This window comes from Meles meles, chromosome 10, assembly GCF_922984935.1.
Source record: "Meles meles chromosome 10, mMelMel3.1 paternal haplotype, whole genome shotgun sequence".
In the NCBI taxonomy this organism is placed as follows: domain Eukaryota; kingdom Metazoa; phylum Chordata; class Mammalia; order Carnivora; family Mustelidae; genus Meles; species Meles meles.
This window is the reverse complement of record NC_060075.1, coordinates 49,798,836-49,812,062: the sequence shown is the minus strand read 5'-3', so window position 1 is coordinate 49,812,062 and position 13,227 is coordinate 49,798,836. Positions and strand designations below refer to the sequence as shown.

At 51.4% G+C, this 13,227-nt stretch overlaps 1 protein-coding gene across 7 annotated transcripts in view; it reads right to left on the bottom strand.

Annotated features, from left to right (window-relative positions):
• Positions 1–13,227, bottom strand: part of HOXA3 (homeobox A3) — a 33,055-nt gene that overhangs the window by 3,029 nt on the left and 16,799 nt on the right. The window contains exons 1-5 of one of the 7 annotated variants that reach the window (XM_046020179.1): positions 12,269–12,574; positions 9,138–9,190; positions 8,996–9,054; positions 8,220–8,864; positions 404–1,049 (exon numbers count right to left, since the gene is read on the bottom strand). In XM_046020179.1, the coding sequence (XP_045876135.1) occupies positions 404–929 (526 nt within the window). In that variant the 5' untranslated portion in view covers positions 930–1,049; positions 8,220–8,864; positions 8,996–9,054; positions 9,138–9,190; positions 12,269–12,574. Of the gene's footprint in view, positions 1–403; positions 1,050–3,895; positions 4,264–7,996; positions 8,098–8,219; positions 9,113–9,137; positions 9,191–12,268; positions 12,575–13,227 lie in introns of those variants that run through there. The other 6 variants (XM_046020181.1, XM_046020183.1, XM_046020178.1 and 3 more) reach the window with 6 other exon arrangements.

Sequence of the window (13,227 nt, the reverse complement as noted above, 5' to 3'; positions counted from 1 at the left end):
ATAAATAAACAAAATCTAAAAAAAAAAAAAAAAGAAGAAGAAGAAAGAAAGAAAAGGAAAGAAAGAAACAAGATGACTTGTGTTAAAGAGAGAGAGTGGAGCTCACGTTTGTTGTGCCTAAAGGTCCTAACTCCAAGAGTGGAATAAGAAGGGATTCCAAGCTCCCTAGGTCCCACTTGCTCTTGGAGAAGTCAAGAGAGACTCCCATCGGGTCTTTCTCTGGGGTTTCCTGGTCAGACAGAGTCCTGTCACCCCCCTAGTTGAAGGAGAAGGAGCAGTTCACTCTTGAATGTGTTCCAGCGCTCCCAGACTATACTGGCTGTGGCTGGAGATGGCTGGGGGGCGGAGGGGGTGGGTAGCGGGAGCCAGGCCAGAGGACCCTCCTCCAGAAGGCACCGTTTACCTGAGCTGGAGCCGCTTGTTTTCTGCTTTGTGTTTTGCCGAGACTCTTTCATCCAGGGGAAGATTTGTTTGGCCACGGTGGGTGAGTTGAGTAGGGGGCTCTTGGCTGCGCTGGCGGGGGTGGGGTTGCTGCTGGCATTCTGAGGTGGGGAAACTGAAGAGGGGGGCGGGGGCGCGGCAGGAGCCGGTGCTGGAGGCTGCGGCGGGGGTTGAGGCTGTTGTGGAGCTGGGGGCGCGGCCTGGGGCGGCGGGGGGGCCAGAGGTGGCTCTCCCAGGCCTGGGGGCTGGCTGGGCGGGCCGCTCAGGGTGCGTAGACATGCCTCGCTCAGCTCGTGCGCCTTGGGGTGGCCCCCGCCGCTGGTGGGCGACTGGAGGGAACAGGCGGGTCGGTGGTACTCGCCATCAGCGCCCAGTGCCGCGGACGCCGGGTACGACTGCTGACTGGCATTATAAGCGAACCCGTTGGCTGCCTGGTAGGGGTAGCCACCGTAGATCGCGGAGCTGTCGTAGTAGGTCGCTTTTTGCATCGCGTTGTTTCACAATCTTGATCGCACACTCTGACAGGGGCTTGACACCCGTGAGGGCGCACATTGGCACGCCCCCGCGGTCACGTGACGCTCCGCCGCCAATGGCCGCCCCGCGCAGACCTGGGGGGGGCGAGAATCGCAGCGCGGTGAGGGCTCCGCGCAAATCCATCTTACTCTCAATAGCTAAGTGACATGAAAGCCATAAAAGAAAAAGTGGTCAGCAATATTTAGCAGCACGACTTGGCCCCGGGCACAGAGAGCCGCGCTATAAAAAGCCGCTGGAATTTACTGGCAGCTACAAATATTTGCTTAACTTGCGTCTGGAGTTGGGGGGTTTTCCGGGGAGAGAGGAGGAGAGTAAGCGAGGGCTCGAAGCCCGGTCTCCAGAGCTGGAGTCCAAAAGAAGAAAGGCTGATGAGCTAGAAAGGAGCAGGGCTGAGATCCATCCTTTCCAGGGAAGGGGAAACTTGGGGTGTCCCTTCGTCTCCGCTCCTTGGCCTCGTCCAGTAAGACCCGCGGCTCCTTGCCTTTAAGGATCTTGGGGAAGGGGCAAGGGGGCAAAGGGGAGAGTAGGTTGCCAATTTGTTCTCCAGTCGCTTTAGGACTAATATTTGTCAAAAAGAGCCCTGACGCGGGGGGACTTCCCATCCAGCCCCTTCTTGGATCTTCCAGCACCCAACAGAGGTATGCGCAAAAAACTCTGAGGCAATTGCCCTACTCTGCCCCCGATGGATTTCAGAAGCTGAGCTTGTTAGGCAGTTAATCTACTCCTGTGCGGGGATACGACCTACCTCTTCCAAATGAGCCCCTTGTGGCCAAGAGGGGAGAGAAAAAACTTAAGAAAGAACATCCTGTATGAGAAGGGACCAATAACAACACTGGCTTCAGCGAGTCAAACTCAAATCCTGGACAGTTCTTTACTACTTTCCTCTCCTTATTTTCTCAGTCACGGCCCAGCAAGTCACTCCCACTTCTTCCCCCTGTTACAGAAGGTCCCCAGACCCTCCTGCCTTGGGCTTTCTGAGGTGCTGTTATTCAGGGCAACTATCAAATTCTACCTGTTAAAACATGATGGATTAGTGAAAAAAACCAACCCACCAGGAACCTGAAAAACCAGCGTTCATCTCCATGACCACGGCTTGAACTCTCCCTCCAACTTAACGATAATAGGTTCTGTCTTAGAAACTGCTATGTAATTTGATGTATGGGGGTCATTTGGCTCCGGACGAGGGATGGAAGCACAAGCCATAAAATCCTGCCAGAGTTCCCTGATCTTTGTGTGCTGTTGTTGTTGATATTTGTTACTTAGTCGATTTACCTGCTTCAGAAACACCAAGCAAAGGTCAACCCTGAAAATCTTAAAAGCGACAGAAAGCCTCTTCAACCCTTTTTAAAAATTTATTATTTAGAAAGCAGTTTGCAGAAGTGAAATCTATGTTTTATTTTTGTTTTCAGCCTTTGCATGGTCAGTCTCTGGTTCTCAGCTGAGAGAAGTTCCATGTGAGTTCATATACACAAACATACACACACACAGGATGATAGTCTCTCCGACTATTTAAGAAAACACAATGACAAATTCATGAAGAAAATGGCTTAGTTCACACCCTAACTACGTATATTTCAGTCCTGGAGTCATTCAAGTTCTCTAGAAATTGCAGACACTTTGTTAACTAGAAAACACCATCCACCAACAGATGATTACAATTCTGTTTTTAATAATGGGCTTCTTTGGATTTTATTATTAAACCAACAATCTGACCAACAGCTGGAAAACAAGCACAATTAATTTTCCAGAACCTCAATTAAAAATTACAGCTTCCCTTATCCGAACTTACTGTGCGTGATCTTGAGCCCTGGAGTATTGTTTCTATTTTGGAATAGATAGGAAGCTACAGATACCATGATCGAAAATAAAGAATAAAATAAAATTTAAAACTGAATAGCAATCAAATGTCTCAGTTTCCTGTTCTTTCACTGAAAATAGTTCTTATTATATTTGGCAGTGTTAATGTCTGCCATTATAAATTCTTAAGATACTAGGCTTGTGTAAAATAAAATGTCAGGTTAAGAAAATTACTCCAGACACTTGAGCAGCAAGATATTAGATAAAACAAAATGAAGGTGATTTTGAACGTGTAACATTTCAAGTGACTTGCTAATCCATTATCACAAGCTATATTGGCCTGCTGCTTACTTAAGTCTTTTCGTCAAGTTGTGCATTGTCTTGTAAATAACAAAAATACCATGAAAAACCAAAGAGCATACAACAGTCCCTATAATATGAATTCACCTCAGAGATCCCACCAAAGTCCTCCCTATTGTTTGAGGTCAGCAGACAACTACCATGGGGCCCACACATTTCCCCCCTCCTGCCCTCACCCCAGTCCCCAAAGTTTGCAACCTAGTAAAGAAGTTAGATATCTGCCAGTCTGGAAACTTGCTTTGCACCCGCCCCCCCACCCCACCCCAAGCAAGGGCTGGGATAGGAGGAGATTCCTCCGAAAAGATCTGTTTCTGGACAATAACCCCCAGGTGCAAGAACTGAGAGTTGAGAAGGCTAAATTGAGTGCAGAAAGCAAACCCCATTGTCTTTCTGGAAGATCTGCCCAAATTCAACCTCCTTCCTTCAGAGACCGCTCCCTCTTTCGGCTCCTGCCCCTTCCTCAGCCGGCCCTCACCCGGAGTTTAAGCGGGAATATCGGGTAGGAGCCCCCCCGTCCCCTTGCACACCCTCCCTCCCTCCCCAACCCAGAAAAGTTGGGGCTGGGCTAGGGGAGAGGGAAGAGGTGGGGGCGGGGATGGGAAAGCGGCCTGAACTCGAAGTGTAAGGGTATCAGTCACTGCCGGGAAGGAAGCTCCGGCTTGTGAACTCTTCTTGAACCGAGATTTAAGTCTGCAGCCATAAATCACCGAGACGTAAACTCCGCCATTCAGCGCTGAGAGCGGCGGGTTGTGGCCCTGCTTACCTTAACTTCTGAGGAGCGCCGCGAGCGCAGGCTCGGGCTCGGGCTCGGGCTCCGGCCCCCGGCCCGGCTCGGCAGCCCGGCCGGGTCCCCTAGGCGCGGGATGGGCACCGACCCTCAGCATCAGCCGAGACGGCAGGCGGGAGGGAGACCCCAAGGCCCGGACGCCGAGGCGCAGAGCGTGGCGGCTTCGCTGCTCCGACAAGGCTCGCCCAGGGCGGACTGGGGCGGCTTGGACCCCCCCTCCCACCCACCCCACCCACCCACCCCTCCCCCACACCCCCGCCCCCTGCCCTTCCCGAGGGCAGCAGCCGCGGCCCGGAGATAAGCGCTAGCGCGGCGCAGGGCTCTGCCTGGGCTAGTGGCACCGACTTGGGTATGTTTCTTATGAATATTACACGCGGAACAGCGTCTGGTGGGGGGGGGTGCTGGGGGCGGGCGGGAGGGGAGGCCGAGGCGGCTGGGGAAGCGCGGGGCGGCGTGGGGGATGGGGCTAAGGCGAGGGGAGGGACAGGAGCAAGATGGGGAACTCGGCGGCGGCGGTGGCGGCGGGAGGAGAGCAGCCTCCCCCCCAACCCCCAACGCCCTCCTTCTCGCTTCTAGGCGTCACTAAAGTCCAGGAAAATTATGCTAATTAGGACAAAGGGCTCTCACAAAGGGCTCTCTAGCCGGGCTCTATTTCTTAGGAATCCATTTGAGAAACCACATAACGCCTGCCCTGGACACTTCCAGTTGAGGTGCAAGGGGAAAGAGAACCAGGAGGCGAGTTCCCCAGACTTTGGGCACTTTACCACATCTGTCACCCCCAATCTGAGAACCTCAAAGGCACTCTTTGGAGGGCAGAGGTAGGGCTTCCTTTCTCAAGAGACCTCCCCAAGAGCCAACTGGGCTGTCTTTGGTTATATTTTTAGGCAGAAACCCTTAAAATTCTGGCAGCCAGGAGGGAAGAAGCCTGGGGGAGATGCGCATAAGTCCAGGCAGTGAAAGGGGATGCTCTGGGCTCAGGTACACACTAGAATGCCTAGAAAACTGGGTCTCCAGTTTTTCAGTGCCCATTTCGCAGTACAGACAGGCAGCTCACTCGCAGGGAAAGACATAAAACTCTCACCCCAACGTCAACGGTGTCTATGATGTTTCCCCCTCAATTAGTGGTATACAGGGACCCTAAGCAGAGGAAGGGCCAGAGTATGCCAGGCAATATGGCCACAACTCTAAGAAAGATGGGCTTCCTGCCTTCTAATGCCTCCCTCAACTCAATATTCTGTCCGAAGTGAACTCTGCAAGGGTATGTGTGTGGCAAAAAAGAGAAATGGAGCATTCGTGCAATTCCAAGGTGTCAACGGCCAGTCCTTCTCAAAGGAAGGTGTTAAAAATATAAGTAGTATGTTTAAACTGTCAGGGAGCCAAAGTGTCACCTTAGAGCAAAAACAAAGCCAAGGGAAAAGGGAGAAATCAAAAAGCACTCCTGGCCAGGGTGGCCTCATGCATACCAATGGTTTTTGTCATTTATGGCTGGGCAAGATTTATGACTCGGCGCCCCAAAGCTGTAAACAGAGCACAAAACAGCAAACACTTGCTCCTCATGGCATATTGCGGCGTAACTTGAAAGGGGGAGCCGGGCAGTGTAGGAGGTGAGAGCCGCCGCAAAAAATCCGCTCCGCTGCATTTTCTCTTCAAACCGGCCGGGTCGGATGTGGCATTTGAAGAAAGAAGGCGTGGGTCAATAATCAACCCGAACTTTCTCCTCCAAACTGCTGACACGACTCTCACCGCCTTCTCAGCTAAACCAGCTGCAGGGAAGGCCAGCTTTCCGTGAGAACCTGCCAGGGGAGGGGAACTCCTGGGCCAGAGGGCCGAGGGCGCCGAGGTGAGGGCTGGGGCAGCCCGGGCAAAATGCTGGGACTGGACTGGAGAGCCACGGAACCCTAGGGAAAGCTGGGGCGGGAGGTCGGGACAGGGTCCCCACCAGTCCCAGACTAGGTGGCTTTTGGGTGGCTCGCTGCCGCAGGCAGAAATGGGTCTCTGACCTCAAGTCTAGGGTCTGCCGCCCTGGTACGGAGACCTCCCAGGTTTGGGCCTCTCTGCTGAAATCCACAGGACTGACTTTTGGGGGCATGGCAGGCGAGGTGATTAAAAATAACAATTTATGATTGCTGAAGGTTTTTTTATTTGTTATTGTTTTTTAAGAGAAAAATACCGCCTGTCAATATGCACTGTCAGAAATGACCCACCGCTGCCTCTGCGGTGCCTTTCTAGGCAGATCCCACAGCCATTCACCCTGCTCAGCCAAAACTGCTGAGGTTTTCTTTGTGGAGAGGACCCCTTGGCTCCTTCAAACCACCCGCTCCAGTCCCTATGCTCCTTGATGTCTTACCCATGGGGACTAGAAGAAAACATTTTCTCAGCACTACAAAAATATCTGGAATAGCGAAGGTGTGTTTGTGCCGCTTACCCTTTACAGGGGCCTCCTTGAGAACGTGTCTGGGAGGGCCTGGGACCGATTCAAGGCTGTCTGTGCAGCCCCGGGAGAAAGGTGAGGCAAAAAGAGGCATCGGAATCCGGGGATGGGGAGGAAAATTAATGAGGAAATACACTTGCCTGTGAGGGTGCGGCTGGCATTTTAAGGGTAACGGGACTAGCCTGTTTTTTATCACTACAGTTCAGCTATAACGGAGTGCCTTTAGCTCTTTCCATGAAGGAAAAACCAACGGGTGCTCTGTAAGCTAGCCCATTGGTTTCTTCTCACTGTGCACACTTTTATGCAGAACCAGTGTGGGAGTCCATCCCTACATATTTATTCCGCTTGCTGGCACTGAAGTGACAATAAAAAGATGCTTTTAACAAACCTCTATTCCCTCTCTCATTCTTTCTAGCGAAACTATATTATTTATGAGTCTTTAACTGGGTCAAAAATGCGCCAGAACTGGGTCATAAATCATACGAAATGCTGACAAGTAATTGAACAGCAATTAAAGCTTACATTTTATTTCCAAGGGGTGTTTTAGAGCACTTGAAACGGCCTCAGTTAAACACGGTTAGCGCGGAGGCCGGCAGCAGGGGAGGGTAGAAGCGGCCCTTCCGTTCTGGAGATGTAAATCCCACTCAAGTAGGGGAAGCTTGATTTGATTTTTTTTCCCCCAAGTACAGAAAGAAATAAGATTTTTTTTTTTTTAAGTCATGGGCAGATTTGATTCCTGACTCCTTGTAGACACCCCTTTCCTCTACTCCAAGCTCTCCAAGTGCAGAGGAAAGTGAAGTTTCCTTCACCTTTTCAGGGAGTTTTCATCCTTCCCAGGAGCACTGGGTCTCCAAAGTGCAATTACCACAGGCTTTCCCAGTAATTTGGAAGCACAGTTTAACTCTCATCTGCCTCTGTCCTGGCTATAGCACTGTTCCTGGGGTCTGAAGCCCGAGACATGTCTGCCTCTGCTTTCTGTGGACTCTGCCTCTGGAATTCTCCCTAGCCCAGGTTGCAATAGCCAGTCCTTAAAACTCTGCAAGCCAGCTGGGTGTGTTACAATGGGGTGTCCAGGTCATGCACAATATGAAGCCCAAACCCAGGTCAAGCTCCCTCTTCTCCAAAATTGAGCCTAATAGAGCTTCTGGGCGTTCCTCAGGCTTACCCCCCACCCTAAGCTAAGTGTCTCCTAGATCTGAGCTGTCCTTCTTCAAGCCTACCCGGGTAGAGAGGGTGCTGCGGAAACAATGGTGCATCCTCTGGGGTCTGGCACCTTTGGTCCCGCGTGTGGGAAAGCGCGTCCTACAACCCAGCACTGAACAAAGTGGCCCGAAGCATCATCAATAAAATGGCAGCGCATCTGCACACTCATTGATTTCCCTCTTCCAACTGCTCCGGCTGCTCAAATCAGCCTTACCTCTTCAACCCCCGGCTGCCCCACAAACCCGACGGACCCTGAGCGATTCCCCTACCCATCCACCCAGCCCCCACCCCCTCCAGGCAGTCTTGCCCAGCGAGCGCGGCGCAGGCCACCTTGGCGTGATCCGGCGCTTCGGGACCCTCCCTCCGCCTGGGGCTCAGCTCCTGGGACTCCAGCCCGCTGCAGTGGACAAAGCCGCCTAAGCGCTGGAAGCCATCGGGCTTACCTAGTAGCCGCCAAGTGCCCTTTCCTTTATACCCCCAACACTTTCCAGGGAATTAAACTCAGTCTGAGGCGCTACTGGGGATCTTTCAAGCGGTTTCGGTTCTACGAGAGAAACAAAGGAAGAGAGGGGCTGAGGGTCCTGTTGGTGAACCAGGGTCTCCTCGCCTGACCTTTGTCTCTCACAGCCATAACTCACTCTAGATATGAACAATCAGCGGAAATACCTTAAAATAAATTCCATCCTCCTGGTGTGGCCTCGAGTCCCATCCGCTAGCTCGCCCAGAACCGCTCCATGAGCGCTGAAAACTGCAACCCGCTAGGAGAGTGCTCTCCGGAGAAGGGAAAGGAGAAGGAGGAGGTGGGTGCGTGGGGGGTGGGGGAAAAAAGCTCTCGCTCTGTAGAGAATCTAGAAAACGTAATCATAGGCGAAGCCCGCCCGGGTCTCCGCTCCAAATGCCACAATAATGCGCTGTATTATGTGCTCACGTGGTCATACGTCAACTTAAATCCTTTTATTTGAAATAGGGAATCACTGAAGGGACTAGGTTTCCAAGCAGAACATTCAGCTTTGGGGGAGGGGAAGTGGGGAAGCTTGGCCAGTAGTGGGGAAGAGTTTTGTCTAGGGCAGTGGGACAATGGGGGCATACCCCCCTCAACATGTGCCACACTAGGCCACTTATCTCCACTTACAGTTCTTTACAAATGATCCAAACAGAATGGAACAGAACGGCAATGCTGTCCTCATTCTTAGAGTCCATGTAAATTTCTGTAGTCTTCCACTCACGGACAAGCTGAAGCCTGCACGCCCAAGCACTCGAGTCTCCTCTGGCCCTTCAGCCTTTTGCATCAAAAGGCAAAGCCCAGGCCTCCTTTCCAGAAGAAAACCCAGTAATGACTGGCTTAGTTGGTGGACTCCCTCATGGCCTGTCATTGTATGGAGTTTGCTAACACCCACGCTGTACACCACACCACTGGAGAAACCTAAAAGGCCCCAAATTACCTGACAAAAGGCTAAAGCACCTCCTCCAATTCCAGTTGATTTTGTTCAGTGGGAGCCCTCTAGGAAAGAGGTGTATAGCTAGAGAGTGGTGGGTCAGGGTTTTGCAAAATATGGAAGGACTCAGGGCCCTGGTTATACCTACCCTTAGACATGTCCTCAGTGCATAGCAGGAGTGATACAGGAAATTGCAGGCTTCTAACAATGGAAAATGTAAGGGGGAATTATCTAATTGACTCTGCAAGATAAATACACACACACACACACACACACACACACACACACACACCCTTTACTGGCATCCCTTGGAATTACCTACAAGATAACCTGGGAACTTCTTCGCACATGGGTCTGTCCACCCTCCCCTAAGACAAGTCTGTCCACCAGCAGAAAGCGAACTGGACCAACTCTGCTCCAACAAACAACCCCCCTGTTCTACTCCTGACTTCTGCTTGGTGACATTGTCCACTGATTTTAACACTTCGCCCTCTAGAAAGTTCCTCTTTCCCGTCTGAGTGTCCAAACTTTGGCAGTGCTCTCGGAAGCGGTGAGATCCTCATGCCTTATTCTTTTCTTTCCCTAGAATGGATCTTCAGCTGGCTGGGCCTTCTAAGTGTGAGGACTCACTTGTAGTAGCTGCAGGAGGCTGTGCATGATCCCGCCCCTTCCCTCCTCCCCTGCAGGGACCTGGTGAGAATGTGAGGCCCTCAGTAAGGGGCCTGGTCATGGGGGTGTCCAAATCAGAAGGGCAATAAAAGAGGAGGAGACCTAATCCCTTGGAAGTGAGCGTGGCCTATGCTAGGGGCAGTATTCCAACAAAGTTCTGTTTGTGGTAGAGCTGGGAAAGAACCTCTCTGTCAACCATACCAACTCTGACCTAAGCCACAAGCTGGAAAGTGAGAACCCAAAGTGAAAAAACCTGCTTCTCTTAGGTATGGGGGTGGGGGATAGGACCAAAGGCTGGTACCCAAAAAGCACTCTCCATTCCCCCAAGGATTCAGACTGCTAATACATTGTCCTCTGCTCCCCTTATGCACCCTTTCCCATCCCAGCAGTGCCAAATATTTCACACTGAGCTCTCCTGATAACCTAGAAAGACCTGGAAGTTTTGCCAAATCACTGCCAAACTACCCTCTGCCCCAACCAAAGTTTCTGCAGAGACTTCGACTCAAAGATGAGAAGGGGCCCCCTTCAGAACTCTCCGAACAGTCTGGAGCAAATCGAAACTCTGAGGCCATAAATCAATGGGAGAAGTATTTGGTACTGCTTCAGAGAAATGCCTTAACGCCAGCAAGGCCCAGCAGCGGCATCTCAGTTCTAGCCAGGAGCCTCCATGCCGCTATTAACAGCCCAGTTAATGCTCCAACTGCTGCTTAACAATTAACATTAATGACTTGGGTTGGAATGGGGTGATTTGGTGGGATGTGAAGGGAAAAATCTGAGGGAGTCACAGGAAATGTAACTTTTGAGGTGAAAATGGCTTCCCTAAGAGAGACCTGGGTCTGGGCAGGCCACCAGGGAACAGGCAGCTGAGAGTCCTCCCTCACCACTCTGAAATCCACTCTTCTTGAGTGAGGCTATGGGCCTTTTAAAGTTCCCTTCCAGAGAACAAGAATAGAGATGCCCAAGTATGTATGCCCAGGCTGGGAAACCTAGCTGCCAGTCCCTTTCTTTCCACTTACTCCTCCAGGCCCCAATCTGACCAGTGCTGGGGACGCATGCCCTGGATCCATTTCACAAGAGCCAAAATAGGTGGAAAGTTGCCTTGGAAGGAGCAGGTGAGCAAGGATACAGAGCTTTGGTCAATATTTGCAAGGCTGTTGGCAGATTAGATAGATCTGTATTCAAACACTGCAATCTGATTTCTCTGTCAAAAATACACTTCACATTTTTTCCCCTTTAGTTAACTATAGTGGTTTTGTTACTTAGCATCAGGTAAGGCCTGCTTAGCACCTACCCCCTTTTTGGTGGAGGTTAGAGATCATTATTTAACATGAGATATTTTCTGTGGGTGCAGCTGCAGTACAAATGGCCTCCAAATTCTCTGGATACATATGGATCTGTATATCATCTTATACACATGGTCTAAAACTCCTGCAACTGTGTATTCATGCAATGGTTCTGTTGTGTACAGAGATGCAAATCATATGCACACCCCGAGCTGCAAATTCCTGAAATACTCCACCTACCTACACTTGATATAAATGGTCATACAGTAGCTGAGACAGTAAGCCAGCTTTACTATTATCCTGTTTACTTTCCATCTGATAAAATAATAATTGTATCCAGAACACCACATAAGCCTTCCAGTATTGCTGAATAGCATGTTGCAATTAATGAACAACCTGCTATCTATTTGGGGAGCAAATTTTAGGGAAGACAGAGGCCTAGGGGAATAGAAAACAAGAACTCGGAAAACTTTTTAAAATAAATAACTCCTGAAAGAACAAAGCAAACCATTCCTTCATACCAAGCTTCTGAAAGCTATTCCAGCCGCCCCTCCCCCAAATAGGCACGAAATTTATGGATCTTTTACAAGGTAATAAACCACAGTAATTACCTCCCTGCATTCCCAAACTAAGAGAACAAATTAAGCCAGAACTTGAAAAGAATTTTAAAGAGTTTTCTCTTGTTTTCAGTAGGAAAAGAAAAAGCAGAGACCTGGAAGACCCGTGCTTTTCCCGTTGGAAGAACAGAGGATCAGCCCAGCGAAAGAAACAGAGAAGACCCCGTTGCCTGCATTGGAAAGGCAGTAAGTTCCCTCTCGCCAAGGAAAGGCAGAAGGATAAGACAAAACTGCAAGGCGGCGAGACAAGTTTCCTCCACGCAGATCTGTGCCTGAAGGCCATTCCCGAACTCACAGTCTCCGCAGGCGCCGCAAGCAGTGGACGAGGAGAACGGCCCACGCAGCGGCCGCCGCGCCCGTGGCCTCTACTTGCTTTTGCCCCGCTGCTCCGTGCAGCGGTTGGTTTGGAGCTTACCCGAAGAAAGAAACACACCCCGTTGACACCCCCTACCCCCACGCACACACATCTTTGGTCCCGGCAACTGCCCCTTCTGCACAACGCCGGCCGGGTTTAGCAGCTGACTCTTTGTCTGCCTGAAGCCCCGCATTCGCGGGGAGTGCAGCTGAAGGGGACCCAGCTCCAAAATGCCTCCGAAGTTAAATATTGACCAGAAGTTCTTTCAGAGGGCTGCCGCTCTCCCTGGAAGGGTAAACCCTTTCCAAAGGCCCGTGTGAAGCCCCGCGGAGTGAAGAGTTAGCGCAGCGCTTACCTCGAAAGATGTGTAAGACTGATGCAGTGATTGTCTCCAACCCCGAGCACTCAAGGAATCGCCTTTTCCGGTGTCCGGGCGCTCTGCGGACAGATAAACAGCAGAGGGTAAACCGTGGCTGCGAAGGAAGGGAGTTGGAGAACCGGAGTTGGAAGTGCGGCCGGCGCGGGCGCCAGGGTGGCCCCCCGGGTGACGCGGACACGGAGGAGTCGCCAGGGCACTCGTCCATGAGGCGCACTCGTTGCTTGTAAGGGTCTAGTCTAAGAATGGCCTGAAGATGGTGATTTATTTTTGTAAAATAAATACATACTCCATCTCCGCACCCACATTCTCCCCGTTCTTTCTTTGGGGGGGGGTGAGGGAAGGGGGTAGGGGAAGGAAATGGACAGGCGGAGGAAGATGGGAAGGTGGAAGGAGCTTTGCGTTGGTGCCAGCTCTGCTCCGAGAGCTCCTCACGCACCTCAACTTGGGGGAATATGAATGCACGCTTTATTTTCTTTCGCTAACAAAGGGAAGCCCTGTCTGGGAGCATTCAATCACGGACTCTCTTGAAACCTCAGTAATAGTGTTCATTTCTGTTTGGCGCGAAATTAGACCCCAGCTCAGTCCTTGGGCCGGGGGGGGGGGGGGGGGGGGGGCAGTCTTGAGAGGTTTTGTCTTCTGGTTCATTCAAGCCCTGGGTGCGTCACTTCTCGGTCCCAGTGGGCTGGCGGGACTACAGCAGCGCCCATTTCCTCAGAGCAGGGCAACCATGGCTCTTGGAAATAGGGGTAAATGGCAAGGACGGAGACTTCGGACAATACCCGGTCTGGGAGCCCTATCCAGACCGGCCTTACACAGCAGCAACAAGCCAACTGATGCCCTATATCTGCTGCCAACTCATCCCTCAAGATACCTGCAACTCTCTCTTGCTCTCTAACTAGCAAACAGTCAGTCAACTTTCCCGGGATGGAGAAGAC